This window comes from Eriocheir sinensis, chromosome 61 (genome assembly GCF_024679095.1).
Source record: "Eriocheir sinensis breed Jianghai 21 chromosome 61, ASM2467909v1, whole genome shotgun sequence".
NCBI classification, from domain to species: Eukaryota; Metazoa; Arthropoda; class Malacostraca; order Decapoda; family Varunidae; genus Eriocheir; species Eriocheir sinensis.
In genome coordinates this window covers 10,326,590-10,340,323 of record NC_066569.1, presented here as the reverse complement: position 1 = coordinate 10,340,323, position 13,734 = coordinate 10,326,590, and the positions used below count along the sequence as shown (strand labels likewise).

The following is a 13,734-nucleotide window of genomic DNA, read 5'->3' as shown; positions in this document are numbered from 1 at the left end:
TGAGAGAGAGAGAGAGAGAGAGAGAGAGAGAGAGAGAGAGAGAGAGAGAGAGAGAGAGAGAGAGAGAGAGAGAGAGAGAGAGAGAGAGAGAGAGAGAGGCCTACACTATGCCATTTTGAAAAACACACATCAACAACATATACTATCCAGAGACATTTGCAACATCTACACACAACTAACGTACGATTAAACAAAAATGCAGCGCAGAAGACCATGATGATTAGCTCGTTGCCCTTCCTCGGAGCAGCGCCGTTCATTGCTTCACTCGGCCTCCGCTGTGAACCCGCTGTGGCTGAGAGGGGTGGAGAGGGGCCAGTTTTGCGGAGGAAGCGGCTGGGAGCGACTGAAGTGGAAGGAATAGTCACCGGGAGCCTCATAACGCACCCTTGCACCATCGTTACTGAGGTGAGGGCTTCATGGGGTGTGTGTGGGGGGGGGAGGGGGAGGGGGCTGCTGTGAGTGAGTGTAAGGGGAAGGGAGAGAAGTGGAGGAATGTATGGTGAAGGACAAGATTATGGTTTGGGGATGTGGTGGGTGTATGCGTGTGTGTGTGTGTGTGTGTGCCGGGGGGGAGAAGGGAAGGAAGCAAAAGTGGAATGCAGGGTGATAATGAGCTGGACTGGGTGAAGAGAACGTAGCAAGGGTGTCGGGCGGGGTGATGAGAGTGTGTGGGGGGAGGGTGAGAGTGGAGGGCTGGGTGACGGTGAGGTGACTACTTGGGGAGTCGGGGGAGGGGGAAGGAAGCAAGGTTGGAGGCCTGGATGAGGGCAGGGTGATGGAGAGAGAGAGAGAGAGAGAGAGAGAGAGAGAGAGAGAGAGAGAGAGAGAGAGAGAGAGAGAGAGGTCATGTACTTCACAGCACCCATCATCACCCTCCCTTCCTTCACAGCACCCATCATCACCCTCCCCTCCTTCACAGCACCCATCATCACCCTCCCTTCCTTCACAGCACCCATCATCACCCTCCCTTCCTTCACAGCACCCATCATCACCCTCCCTTCCTTCACAACACCCATCATCACCCTCCCTTCCTTCACAGCACCCATCATCACCCTTTTGTAGGAGCTGCACTGATTGAGTTTTCTTTTTTCTTTTCGCTTTTGCCTTGAGCTGTTTCCTCTCCTGTGAAAAAACATATCAGTTCACGGTTTGTGTTTAATTTTCTTCCTTTCATTGCAGGGAAGGCGGAAAGCTGAACCAAGTGGACCCAGGGGACGCCCACGGAGCTCATGTAAAGGGCAGCTGCGTGGAGGTTTGCCTGAGTTGACCGTCTGGATTGGAGTCGGCGGGTGAGTGAAGCAATGCTCCTCCTGGCATATGCTCCCCATTGTTCAGTCGTAATGAATGGTGACTGGACAGTAGGCAGGCAGCAGACACATGTAGGTTGTCTTTTTTTTGCTTATTGGTATGTGGTAGTCTGTAGCAGTGGTCTTCAACCCTTTTGGCTGTCATCCTACTGTAAGAAAATGGTTACTGGTCTTCTTGGATGAAATATATAGTTTTAACCCAGTAGCAGCGGGGATCATGTTTCTTAATGGTCCCTCTAAGCGAGAAAAATGAGAAAAAATCACCACTCACACAAACCATTTCATAATATATAGCGAAGCATTTGTGATCAGTTTATGTATCATCTATTTTGGGGGGTTTAAATCGTGGCACAAATTTGGCCCGTCGCTGCTGCCGGATTAATCTATTCAAGAGGAAAGTTAAAAGCAAGTAAATTAACCTCTCATGATTAGTTTACTAAGTGAGGTCTTCCTTAGGTGAAATATCTACTTTGGTATATTCTAAAGGAGAGATAAAAGCAAGCAGTTTAATTTTTTTTGATTAGTTTACTCATTTAGGTCTTCTTAGGTGAAATATCTACTTTGGTATATTCTAAAGGAAAGATAAAAGCAAACAGTTTAATTTTTCTTGATTAGTTTACTCGTGAGGTCTTCCTAGTGAAATATCTACTTTGGTATATTCTAAAGGAGAGATAAAAGCAAGCAGTTTAATTTTTCTTGATTAGTTTACTCAGTGAGGTCTTCTTAGCTGAAATATCTACTTTGGTATATTCTAAAGGAAAGATAAAAGCAAACAGTTTAATTTTTCTTGATTAGTTTACTCAGTGAGGTCTTCTTAGCTGAAATATCTACTTTGGTATATTCTAAAGGAAAGATAAAAGCAAACAGTTTAATTTTTCTTGATTAGTTTACTCAGTGAGGTCTTCCTAGCTGAAATATCTACTTTGGTATATTCTAAAGGAGAGATAAAAGCAAACAGTTTATTTTTTCTTGATTAGTTTACTCAGTGAGGTCTTCTTAGGTGAAATATCTACTTTGGTATATTCTAAAGAAGAGATAAAAGCAAACAATTTAATTTTTCTTGATTAGTTTACTCAGTGAGGTCTTCTTAGCTGAAATATCTACTTTGGTATATTCTAAAGGAAAGATAAAAGCAAGCAGTTTATTTTTTCTTGATTAGTTTACTCAGTGAGGTCTTCCTAGCTGAAATATCTACTTTGGTATATTCTAAAGGAGAGATAAAAGCAAACAGTTTCATTTTTCTTGATTAGTTTACTCAGTGAGGTCTTCTTAGCTGAAATATCTACTTTGGTATATTCTAAAGGAAAGATAAAAGCAAACTGTTTAATTTTTCTTGATTAGTTTATTAAGTGATGTCCTTGATAAAATCTTTACTCATCATCTATTCTAGAGGAAAGATGAAAACAAGTAGGTTCACATTTCCTGACTAGTTTAAGCGAGCAATGTAATTCCCTACACTCCACGTCAGCCCATGTATCTATTGAAGCCACATTTACACTGCAAGACTCAACACATTACATTTCTATAATCATATAATCCTCCCCTGCAAGTGCGTCCTAGTCCCTATCAAACCTCTCCCACCCCAGTTGATGGCTTCATTTTAAGATTTTTATAACGCCCTTTAACCCGGTAGCAGCGACGGGGCAAGTTTGTGGCTTTACCGTGTAGCAGCGACAGGCCAAATTTGTGCCACGATATAAACCGATCACAAATGCTTTGATATATATTATGAAATGGTTTGTGTGAGATGATTTTTTCTCATTTTTCTCGCTTAGAGGGGCCATTAAGAAACATGATCCTCACTGCTACCGGGTTAAGCTTTCTGAAAACACTGATTTTAACTCCTATCTCTCAGTGTTTGCTGCCATATGACCTTTGTTGTTGGGGCAGCATTCCCTGGTCGATCAGTCCCGCCCCAAGACAGGTCAGCAGGGGAAGGGAACAGATCAAGTAGACGGTGCAGGATTTACTAATTTATTGCAAGTAATCTACATTGCATGCCACAAGGAACAAAAGGATGATAGAAATTATATATTCATGAATTGAATTTCAAGATAGTACAGTATTTGAGCCTCTTCATGAGTATGGTCTGTTCACTTAAGTCTGCCCCAAGCTGAGAACATAAACCCAAGCGTGTTCGTAAGCACAGTGCAGATTAGCAGAAAGTGTTGCGTGAGATAAACACAAACAGAGGTTAAAGAAAACTTGGAGGCCACAGCAGTAGCCAATCAGCACTCGGCTTGCAAACACGCTTAGGTTTATGTTGTCAGCTTGGGTCGGACTTAAGTGAACAGACTATAGTGGTGATGACAATGATTTTCAGTATCTGGTCACCTTCAGTTTTAGTCTGATCATTTAACTAATCTATTAAATCACATCTGCCACTGATATGTTAGCGAACGGGATCATAAAAAAATGGTTGAGTGAACCTTAATGCTTAACATTTTACTGAAGGTGTCAGAAAATAAGGAAAATTTGTTTAAAGTCCATATAATACCTAAATGAGTCTCCGTAAAATAACTTTAACAAGAGAATTTTCATGCCAGCATTAAACAATGTCTAACACTTTGAAAGCAGATGAAATTACATAAATATCTCATCCAGTTAAATTTACAGGACTAATAACTTCCCGTATTTTAGGCACGATGGCTTGCTGACTCCACAATGCAGGTCACCTCTGCTTGGTGTGGCCGTGTCAGGAGTCCAGTCCTCCAACAGACACCGCTACAGTCCAGGTGCTTGCTGTGGCCGAGTCAGGAGTCCAGCCCTCCAACAGGCACTGCTACAGTCCAGGTGCTTGCTGTGGCCGAGTCAAGAGTTCAACCCTCCAACAGGCACTGCTACAGTCCAGGATGGAGAGTCATGGAGCTCAGTGGTGGGAGAACTCAGCCGTCAATCCCGGCCCAGGAACTGTCAGGGAAAAGGAAGTTGGTTCATCAGCTCTGAAGGGAGTGTGTCACTGCTTCTCATACACTCCACCAAGGAGGCACCTTTTTGGCCGGTTGGTAAAGGAGTGGCTTTTCTATCTCCCTGGTCATGGGTTTGATCCCGGCACTGTGAAACCCTTTACGGGTCTGGATTAATTTGTCGTGTGTTTTGTGACAGGCAGAGGTCATGTTAAGGGTATAGTGAAGTTGAAATTGCTGCCACCACATGTATTGCCCAAATTTCACTTCACTACACCTTCACATGACCTCTGTGTGTTATGGGACACACAAGAAATTACTCCAGGCCAGGAAAGGTTTACCAGTGCCGGGGACTGAACCTGTGACTGCCAGATGGGAAAGTCACTCCTTAACCAGTCGGCCAAAGAGGCGCCCTCTCATAGAGTGAGTTTGGCAGGGCTTCCCCACGGTAAATATACATCTTCCATCCATAAGTGGGGTTTTTATTCTCATCAATAGCACAGCAATGTGAAAATCCCAGTCTACTTTATGCTGCATTATGATATTTGTCAAAGTATTTAGGATTAAACATATTTACTTGTGAGACAACTGTCATTAAATATACATTTTGCATAAATCCTGTTTTATTTTATGCACCTCAGTGGAGCAGTGGTTAGCGTGCCAGGCCACGAATTCACCGGCCTGGGTTCAAATCCTGACCCGGGCAGTCAGCATGCAGCCCCGCCAGGTGTTCATCCTTCCTGTGGGCTGGGGGATAAATGGGTACCTGGTGGAACCTGGGGAAGGTAAACTGTGGCAACCCTAGACGCCACACTGGCTGCTGTCCAAGAGTGAAGGGGTTCTTTCCCACCACGGGCTCCAGGGCCGATGTGACGGAGATGAGCACTGAGGCCACACAGCTGTAGTGTGTGCACCCATCTTTACCGTTACCTTTATCGGCTTTATTTCATAAGTTTATTTCCAAGCCAAAAAAGATGAGGGGAAAAAGATAACTAAACTATCGCTGTCCTGAATTATAACAGTGAAGATCAGTCAGATGGTTTATGTAAGAGGTAAAAGTTTGGGGCACAGCCGGGCGTGGCGGTGGTGCTCACCCGTCACACTGGCCCTTTGAGCCTGTGGTGGGAGGAATCCATTAACCCACCACTGTGACATCCAGGTTACCACAGTTTACCTTCCCCAGGTGTTCCCAGGTAAACATTTATCCAACAGCTAGACAGGAAAGATGAACAGCTGGGTGGGCTGCACGCTGACTGCCTGGATTTCAAACCCAGGCCGGCACATTCATGGCTAGGCACACTAACCACTGCACCACGTTCATCATGTGCAATTACAAAAAAACTGTGTAAATGAATTTAAACTTGTATATTTCAAATTAAGTTCCATTAAAAATTTTCATATATAATTTAAAACAATGTATTGCAAACTGGTGCAAGAGAACATGATAAAAACTGTAGAGAGGATCAAAGTGAATCCTGTGGGTGTAGGAGTGTTACCATTGGAATGACATGTACTGAGCATTAGAATACCTTGGCGGGAAGGCTGGGGGATGAGAGGACCCAGGCAAGGATGGACAGAGTGTGAACAGGAATGTGTGGGCCCCAGCCTCTGCCTTGAGGGAGCTCCGAGGGTCAGGCATCGGGACAGGCTCACCCACACGATGCTCTGTAAAGTGTATACACTGTAATGAGGGGCAACACCTTTGTACGAGAGACAGACAGAGTATTAACCCGGTAGCAGCAGGGATCATGTTTCTTAATGGTCCCTCTAAGCGAGAAAAATGAGAAAAAAAATCATCACTCGCACAAACCATTTAATAATATATATCAAAGCATTTGTGATCAGTTTATGTATCATTCATTTTGGGGGTTTAAATCATGCCACAAATTTGACCCGTCGCTGCTACCGGGTTGAAATAAAGAACATGATGCTGGAGCTAGTCACTGATTTTTGGAACATGGAGAGGCACCTGCCCCTCCTGCCCTGTGGAGGGAGCCGCCGCCCTCACCAACACTCCCCTTGGCGGTGGCCGGGAGGGTCCTCTGCAGGGGCAACATATGCTGGGCCTCCCCTGGAAAAAGAAGAGTAACTTACCAATGAATGAGAACTAACAAACTTTCATAATAGAAGTACATATTGTTATAACAAATATTCTCACTCTAATTTAAGTTTCAGCCAATTATTTATATTTGGGTACACTTGAATAAATTAGATCATTTAATTTTCAATGGCACTTTTGCTCTAAATTCTATATATCTATCTATATCTCTGACGCCCTGCTCCGTCACGGGAACTTCCCTCCAGGGGGTGGCCGCGGCAGAAGTGTCTCCATCTCTCCCTGTTCTGGCACTCCCTCTCAGCACACTCCAACCTGCTACTTCCCAACTCTCTCGCTCCAATACTCACTCACCCTATGCACTTCACAGGTGACACCCCTCCCTCAATCCTTCCCTCATACACTTTCTTCACAAATTCATTCTCCCCCATTCTCATCACGTGTCCAAACCATCTCAACGCACCACGCTTCACCCACTCCACTCCTTTCGCTGTCTCACCCATACCAAACCGCTCATACACGCTTTCATTACTCTCTCCATCCCATCCTGACACACCACACGCACCTCTTCTACAACTCATTTCATTTCTCTCATGCAACCATCCATGTACACATTAAAAAGCCATGGTGACATCACACACCCGTCTCACACCCACACCAACACCAAAATTCTCACTCAATTCACCATTCACGCGTAAAGAGGCACTCATATCATTATAGAAGGATCGGATTCCCTCCAGCAAACGCCCCTCCCACACCATGTACCCTTAGAACATCCCACAACCCCTTCCTGCCAACCCTGTCATAACCCTTCTCCAGGCCCATGAATGCAGCAAACATCTTCTGGTCCTTTTGTACGAGTTTCTCAGCTAACATTTTGAATACAAATATTTGGTCAACACAACAAATCCCTTTCCTAAACCCCCCTTGTTCATCGCCAACACTTTTCTTTTATTTTCTTCATCCTCTCATTTAAAACCCTTAAACACACTTTTCCTGCCACACTGAGTAGACTTATTCCCCTGTAACGGTCACATTCACCTCTTCTCCCATTCCCTTTGTACAGCGGCACAACAGCCTTTCTCCAGTCCTCTGGCACCTCACGCTATTCCCATGCTGGGTTACATATCCATAATATCCATTTCACAACTATCCCTTCCATTCCTCATTCACTTCATTAACATACACACATAACACCCTCAGGACCTCAAAAACATACCCTTCCCTCTTGATTTCCACCAACATACAAATTTATAAGCGGAAAACAAACTGTGGAGTTGAAAAAAATGAACCTTCGCTAACCTTCACCATTCCTCATTCACTTCATTAACATACACACATAACACCCTCAGGACCTCAAAACATACCCTTCCCTCTTGATTTCCACCAACATGCAAATTTATAAGCGGAAAACAAACTGTGGAGGTGAAAAAAATGAACCTTCGCTAACCTTCACCATAGCAGCCGCCCGCCATGCCAGCTGTCAACCCGCACTCCCAGCCTTCATTTTCCATTATTACAGCGCTGCGTCTCCCTCCACCTCCCTGTTCTGTTCCTGCAAAGAGGCACAAGGTCACCATAACACATAATACAGCACATATAAGCACCAACAATAGCTCAAATAGGCAAAATAAGGCAGATAATAACAGACAGTTCCTCGTCCTTACCTCTTACACCTGCCCTTAGTCCACTGTTGCCAAGTCAGTGTGTTCATTCTTTGTTTCCTCCCTGAATAGATACTGTTTTAAGGTTTTCTGGGCTTATAAGGAGACTAAAAAGGACGTGTTAGGATAGTTTACGTATAGATAATATTAGTATGGTGTTCCCAGGTGTTGAATTGTGCATATATATGTGAATTGTGAGATGTGAGGAGGTGGTTTGTTTGCTGGCTCGAAGCAGTACGCGTCGAGATGGTCACGTAATTTTCTTATCAATTAACTATAGATACTGTTTTAAGGTTTTCTGGGCTTATAAGGAGACTAAAAAGGACGTGTTAGGATATTTTACGTATATAGTCGTATTATAAGACATTTCGTTGCCCAAGAACACCTATTTGACAAGGTTTTCGTGGGAGTTGTGGGCATTTCCAGGATTAATTTTATGACCCTGGTGGTAGTTTGATCCTTCCTTTGTACCATGAACCTGAAGAAACACTCATTTGACAAGGTTTTCGTAGGAGTTGTGGGCATTTCCAGGATTAATTTTATGACCCCGGTGGTAGTTTGACCCTTCCTCTGTACCATGAACCTGAAGAAACACTCATTTGACAAGGTTTTCGTAGGAGTTGTGGGCATTTCCAGGATTAATTTTATGACCCCGGTGGTAGTTTGACCCTTCCTCTGTACCATGAACCTGAAGAAACACTCATTTGACAAGGTTTTCGTAGGAGTTGTGGGCATTTCCAGGATTAATTTTATGACCCCGGTGGTAGTTTGACCCTTCCTCTGTACCGTGAACCTGAAGAAACACTCATTTGACAAGGTTTTCGTAGGAGTTTGGGGCATTTCCAGGATTAATTTTATGACCCCGGTGGTAGTTTGACCCTTCCTCTGTACCATGAACCTGAAGAAACACTCATTAGAACCCGACTGACCTCCTCTTTAACCTTTAGAAATAGCTGATGTTAGGAGCGAAAGAGTCTTATTATACGGACCTAACTTACTCTCACCTGTTCTTATTTTTACGTTATTACCCTTCATTCTTATTCTGCTTATTCATCCTTCTTATTTTTAACTGGTATTCTCATTCTTACCTCTATCTATCTATCTATCTATCTATCTCTTCCTTCCAGCGTAATGAAACACGTCATCTGCAACACTTAATTAAACATTTTATTAAAGAATAGAAAAATTACACCTAAGATAAAGTCGGTGAAAACGGACAGCGGGCGAGCGGGTTTGGGTATGTTACATTTTTTTTCTTCTTCTATTTGATTAACTACTGTGTGTATTATTATATATAACCTATTATCTCTCTCTCTCTCTCTCTCTCTCTCTCTCTCTCTCTCTCTCTCTCTCTCTCTCTCTCTCTCTCTCTAATTCGTTTTCTATAATTGTTCTCGACTTTTTTTTTTTCTTTCTTAATTTCGAGAACATGAACAAAACATGATTTTTTTCCCCCATACACACATACATACATACATACGCACATACATACGCACATACATACATACATATACAGTCTGATAGATTAATGAGAATAAATATAGTGATTGTACATCGTTATTGTCTCCTTATTGTTTTGTTACAACTATTTTTATATATATTTTTGTTTTTTAGTTTAGTTTGTCATAATTCACCTCTCTCTCTCTCTCTCTCTCTCTCTCTCTCTCTCTCTCTCTCTCTCTCTCTCTCTCTCTCTCTCTCTCTCTCTCTCTCTCTTTGTCTCAGTATAATTTCGTCACAACCATTTACATATATATTTTTTTTAATTTGTCATGCCACACACACACACACACACACACACACACACACACACACACACACACACACACACACACACACAATCTCTCTCTCTCTCTCTCTCTCTCTCTCTCTCTCTCTCTCTCTCTCTCTCTCTCATTGTCTCCGTATAATTTCGTCACAACCATTTACACATATATTTTTTTTTAATTTGTCTTGCTACACACACACAATCTCTCTCTCTCTCTCTCTCTCTCTCTCTCTCTCTCTCTCTCTCTCTCTCTCTCTCTCTCTCTCTCTCTCTCTCTTTTGATACAGATATATATATTCTAAAATCCTAAATCTCTCTTCTACAAAACAGACAACTTGATTATACACCCCCAGATGCATTATCAACTATTATACATGTCACTACTATAATTATTATCATCATTATTACTCTTTATTATTATTGTCAGTCCTTAAAATATACTAGTAGGGCTGAAGATTACAACACCTCCAGTGATATGCATATTATTGTTCTTTTTGTTTTTGCGGTTTCGCACTCCGAGACGCGTAAACAAACTCGCATTCGTTGACCATTTATTATTTTTTTTTTGCCCCCTCACAAACGTCCACCATATATTATTTTTTTTTTATTTCGCTTTACAAATTGCTATCATGTGGTTTAATTTTTATTCTCGTTTTCTTCCTGCATATTTTATTTATCTGATTTGTTTTTAATTTATTTTCCGAAATGATGCGAAAATATAAAGGTACAAGCAACTAAATCATTATTATTATTATTATTATTATCATTATTATTATTATTATGGATTACTACATCGTCTCCTACTGCTATTATTATTATTACTATTGTTATTATTATCATTATTATTACTGTGGAGGTTGGTAAGGGTTCATTCGAGGCCTGGAATGAAGCAGTTGGCTGTTTCGGAGCTTCGGGTCAGCGGATGAAGCTGTTCCGGACGAGACTATGAAGCGTCTAAGGAGTGATTCATTGACACAGACAGACAGACAGACAGACTAACAGCTAAATCACAGCGACACACACGGAGGAAGGGGGGGGGGGGGATTGGGGGATTGGAAGAGTAGAGTGTGTGAGTGTGTGTGTGTGTGTGTGTGTGTGTGTGTGTGTGTGTGTGTGTGTAGGGAGGGTTGGATCACAACATACACTATACTATCTCTCTCTCTCTCTCTCTCTCTCTCTCTCTCTCTCTCTCTCTCTCTCTCTCTCTCTGTCAGGTCAAGCAGGAGACTAAACGGTGACCTCGCTGAGTAAATCAAGGCTCAGGCGGGGTCGAACAAGGGTCACGGAACATCACATTAGATCAAGGTCACAAGTTCAAGGTCACAAGTTCAAGGTCACAAGTTCAAGGTCACACATTGTCAAGGTCATAATACTGGAAGCTGCGGGGAAGTCACTTGTTAAAAGGTCGCTTGGTGGAGATAAGTGGGAGATGAGTGGTGGAGATAAGTGGGAGATGAGTGGTGGAGATAAGTGGGAGATGAGTGGTGGAGATAAGTGGAGATGAGTGGTGGAGGTAAGTGGGAGACAAGTGGTGGAGATGAGGGGTGGAGATCAGTGGAGATGAGTGGTATAGATCAGTGGAGATGAGTGGTGGAGATGAGTGGAGATGAGTGGTGGAGGTAAGTGGGAGACAAGTGGTGGAGATGAGGGGTGGAGATCAGTGGAGATGAGTGGTGGAGATCAGTGGAGATGAGTGGTGGAGATGAGTGGAGGTGAGTGGTGGAGATAAGTGGGAGACATTTGGTGGAGATAAGGGTTGGAGATCCGTGCAGAAGAGTGGTGTATATAAGTGGAGATGAGTGGTGGAGATAAGTGGAGGTGAGTGGTGGAGGTAAGTGGGAGACAAGTGGTGGAGATGAGGGGTGGAGATCAGTGGAGATGAGTGGTGGAGATCAGTGGAGATGAGTGGTGGAGATAAGTGGAGGTGAGTGGTGGAGATGAGTGGAGATGAGTGGTGGAGGTAAGTGGGAGACAAGTGGTGGAGATGAGGGGTGGAGATCAGTGGAGATGAGTGGTGGAGATCAGTGGAGATGAGTGGTGGAGATAAGTGGAGGTGAGTGGTGGAGATAAGTGGAGATGAGTGGTGGAGATCAGTGGGAGATGAGTGGTGGAGGTAAGTGGGAGACAAGTGGTGGAGATGAGGGGTGGAGATCAGTGGAGATGAGTGGTGGAGATGAGTGGGAAAGGTCATCAAAAGAAGGTTAAATGAAATGGGGGGAGAGTGGGAGGTAGGTGGAGTTGAGTGGAGATGAGTGGATGCAAGTGGAGATGACGTGAATTTGTGGAGGATAATAAGAAAGTGGAATGGGCTACATGGAGATTGATTAAAGGAAGATGATGATGATGATGATGAGGAGGAGGAGGAGGAGGAGAAGGAGGAGGAGGAGGAGGAGGAGAATAAGTGTGACGATGAAAAGGCGACTCAAGGAGATGAAGAAGAAAAAAAAACAAAAGTGGAAATGAGGTGGAGATGAAGGGGTGGAGATGAGGTGGAGGAGGAGGAGGAGGAGGAGGAGGAGGTAGGTCTATAGGAGGAAACACTTGAGATTCGGTTAAGTTAGGATCGGTTAGGTGGGTTGTGGAGGAGGAGGAGGAGGAGGAGGAGAAGGAGGATCAGGGAAGGGAGGCCTAGAGGAGGACACATTTGTGGTCGCGAATGTCGGGATGGTCGGGGATGGCGGAGCAGGACGCGGCCTGGGCCAGACTGAAGGATCGCCGGCGCACCACCTCCATGATGTTGCCCAGGGACTTGAGGCGCCCCCGTGCTCCGCTGGGCGCCTGGGGGGAGGGGGGAGAAGGGTTAGTAAAGGGGGGAGGGGGTTAGTAAAAGGGCGAGGAGGATGCGGGAAGGGAGGGGCTTGGTAAGGGAGGGAGGTGGAGGCAAAAAAAAACACGAAAAAAAAAAAAAAACGCATCATGGAACTCCTACAAATATAGATCCTTACCCCCCCCCCCCCACACACACACACAGTATTCCAGTGGTTAGCGCACTCGCCTCACAACCCAGAGGTCTCGGGTTCGATTCCCAGGCAGAATGGAGACGGATGGGCAGTCTCCTTTAATCCGAGCCCCGTGTTCATCCAGCAGTGACTGGGAGCCGGGTGTAAAGTCGGGGTTGTGTCCCGCCTCCCAGGTGTATGTGGGTATGAGGTTCCCAGTATGAGCTTCCCGCCGTGCCCAAGAGCCGTCGCTTGTGACTGGCAGGGCAGCTGGCGGTCGAGAGTATCGCGTGGTCAAACCGTGGCTAAGTACACACACACACACACACACATACACACACACACACTCACCATCTCGTTGTTAGCCAGGCCGTAGGTGCGGATGAGAAGCTGCTTGAAGAGTTCGCCCACGTTAATGTTGTACTTCGCCGAGGTTTCCAGGTAGGACGCGTTGGTCATGCACGTGTCCACCCAGTCCTGCGCCCGCTGGAAGCTGACGGCACGCTCTCTCTCCAGGTCCACCTTGTTCCCCACCACCACCACCGGCGCCGCCTCCGTCCCTGGTGGAGAAGAGATGGTTAGGGAGTGAAGGAGGGAGAAGGGGAGGGTGGGAGTGGGTGGGTGGGGTTTTGTGGTGTGTAGGTAGGTGGGTTTGTAAGAGAGATCGAGATCGAGAGAGAGAGAGAGAGAGAGAGAGAGAGAGAGAGAGAGAGAGAGAGAGAGAGAGAGAGAGAGAGAGAGAGAGAGAGAGAGAGAGAGAGAGAGAGAGATTGTGTGTGTGTGTGTGTGTGTGAGTTTATTTTGAGTATCTCTTCGGTCTCCTTCTCCACCTCCTCCTACTCCCTCCTCCTCCTCCTCCCTCTACCCTCCTCCTCCTCCTCCTCCTCCTCCTCCTCCTCTTCCTCCATCAGACGTAGCTATGTGGATTTTTCTTTTTCATCCACTTTCTCTTTTTTTGTGTGGATGTGCTGGACGGATACGCAATTTTTCTCTCCATTCTTTATTCCCTCCTCCTCCTCTCCTCCTCCTCCTCCTCCTCCTCCTCATCCTCCTCCTCTTCCTCCTCCCAGTCACGGGCAGATAGGCAATCACAG

The 13,734-nt window shown here is 44.8% G+C and overlaps 2 protein-coding genes and 1 long non-coding RNA gene across 5 annotated transcripts in view; 2 read left to right on the top strand and 1 right to left on the bottom strand.

Annotated features, from left to right (window-relative positions):
• Positions 1 to 216: 216 nt before the first annotated feature.
• On the top strand, positions 217 to 4,829 carry LOC126986033 (uncharacterized). The gene is made up of 4 exons (XM_050841719.1): positions 217 to 405; positions 1,180 to 1,289; positions 3,948 to 4,042; positions 4,101 to 4,829. The coding sequence occupies exons 1-4, from the start codon at positions 217 to 219 to the stop codon at positions 4,388 to 4,390; spliced, it is 684 nt and encodes a 227-aa protein (XP_050697676.1). The 3' UTR covers positions 4,391 to 4,829.
• The window catches only part of LOC126986439 (ras-related protein Rap-1b-like), a 15,797-nt gene continuing 6,132 nt past the window's right edge, over positions 4,070 to 13,734 (bottom strand). Inside the window, exons 3-7 of one of the 3 annotated variants that reach the window (XR_007739734.1) lie at positions 12,992 to 13,200; positions 7,720 to 7,824; positions 6,222 to 6,284; positions 5,743 to 5,878; positions 4,070 to 4,217 (exon numbers count right to left, since the gene is read on the bottom strand). Coding sequence is in view for 1 of the 3 variants with exons in the window: in XM_050842589.1 (XP_050698546.1) it covers positions 12,330 to 12,479; positions 12,992 to 13,200 (359 nt within the window). In the remaining 2 variants the exon portion in view is untranslated. Of the gene's footprint in view, positions 4,218 to 5,727; positions 5,879 to 6,221; positions 6,285 to 7,719; positions 7,825 to 12,166; positions 12,480 to 12,991; positions 13,201 to 13,734 lie in introns of those variants that run through there. The other 2 variants (XR_007739735.1, XM_050842589.1) reach the window with 2 other exon arrangements.
• On the top strand, positions 9,777 to 11,668 carry LOC126986441 (uncharacterized). Its single transcript, XR_007739736.1, has 3 exons — positions 9,777 to 11,214; positions 11,321 to 11,413; positions 11,520 to 11,668. It is a non-coding gene; the product is annotated as an uncharacterized LOC126986441 (long non-coding RNA).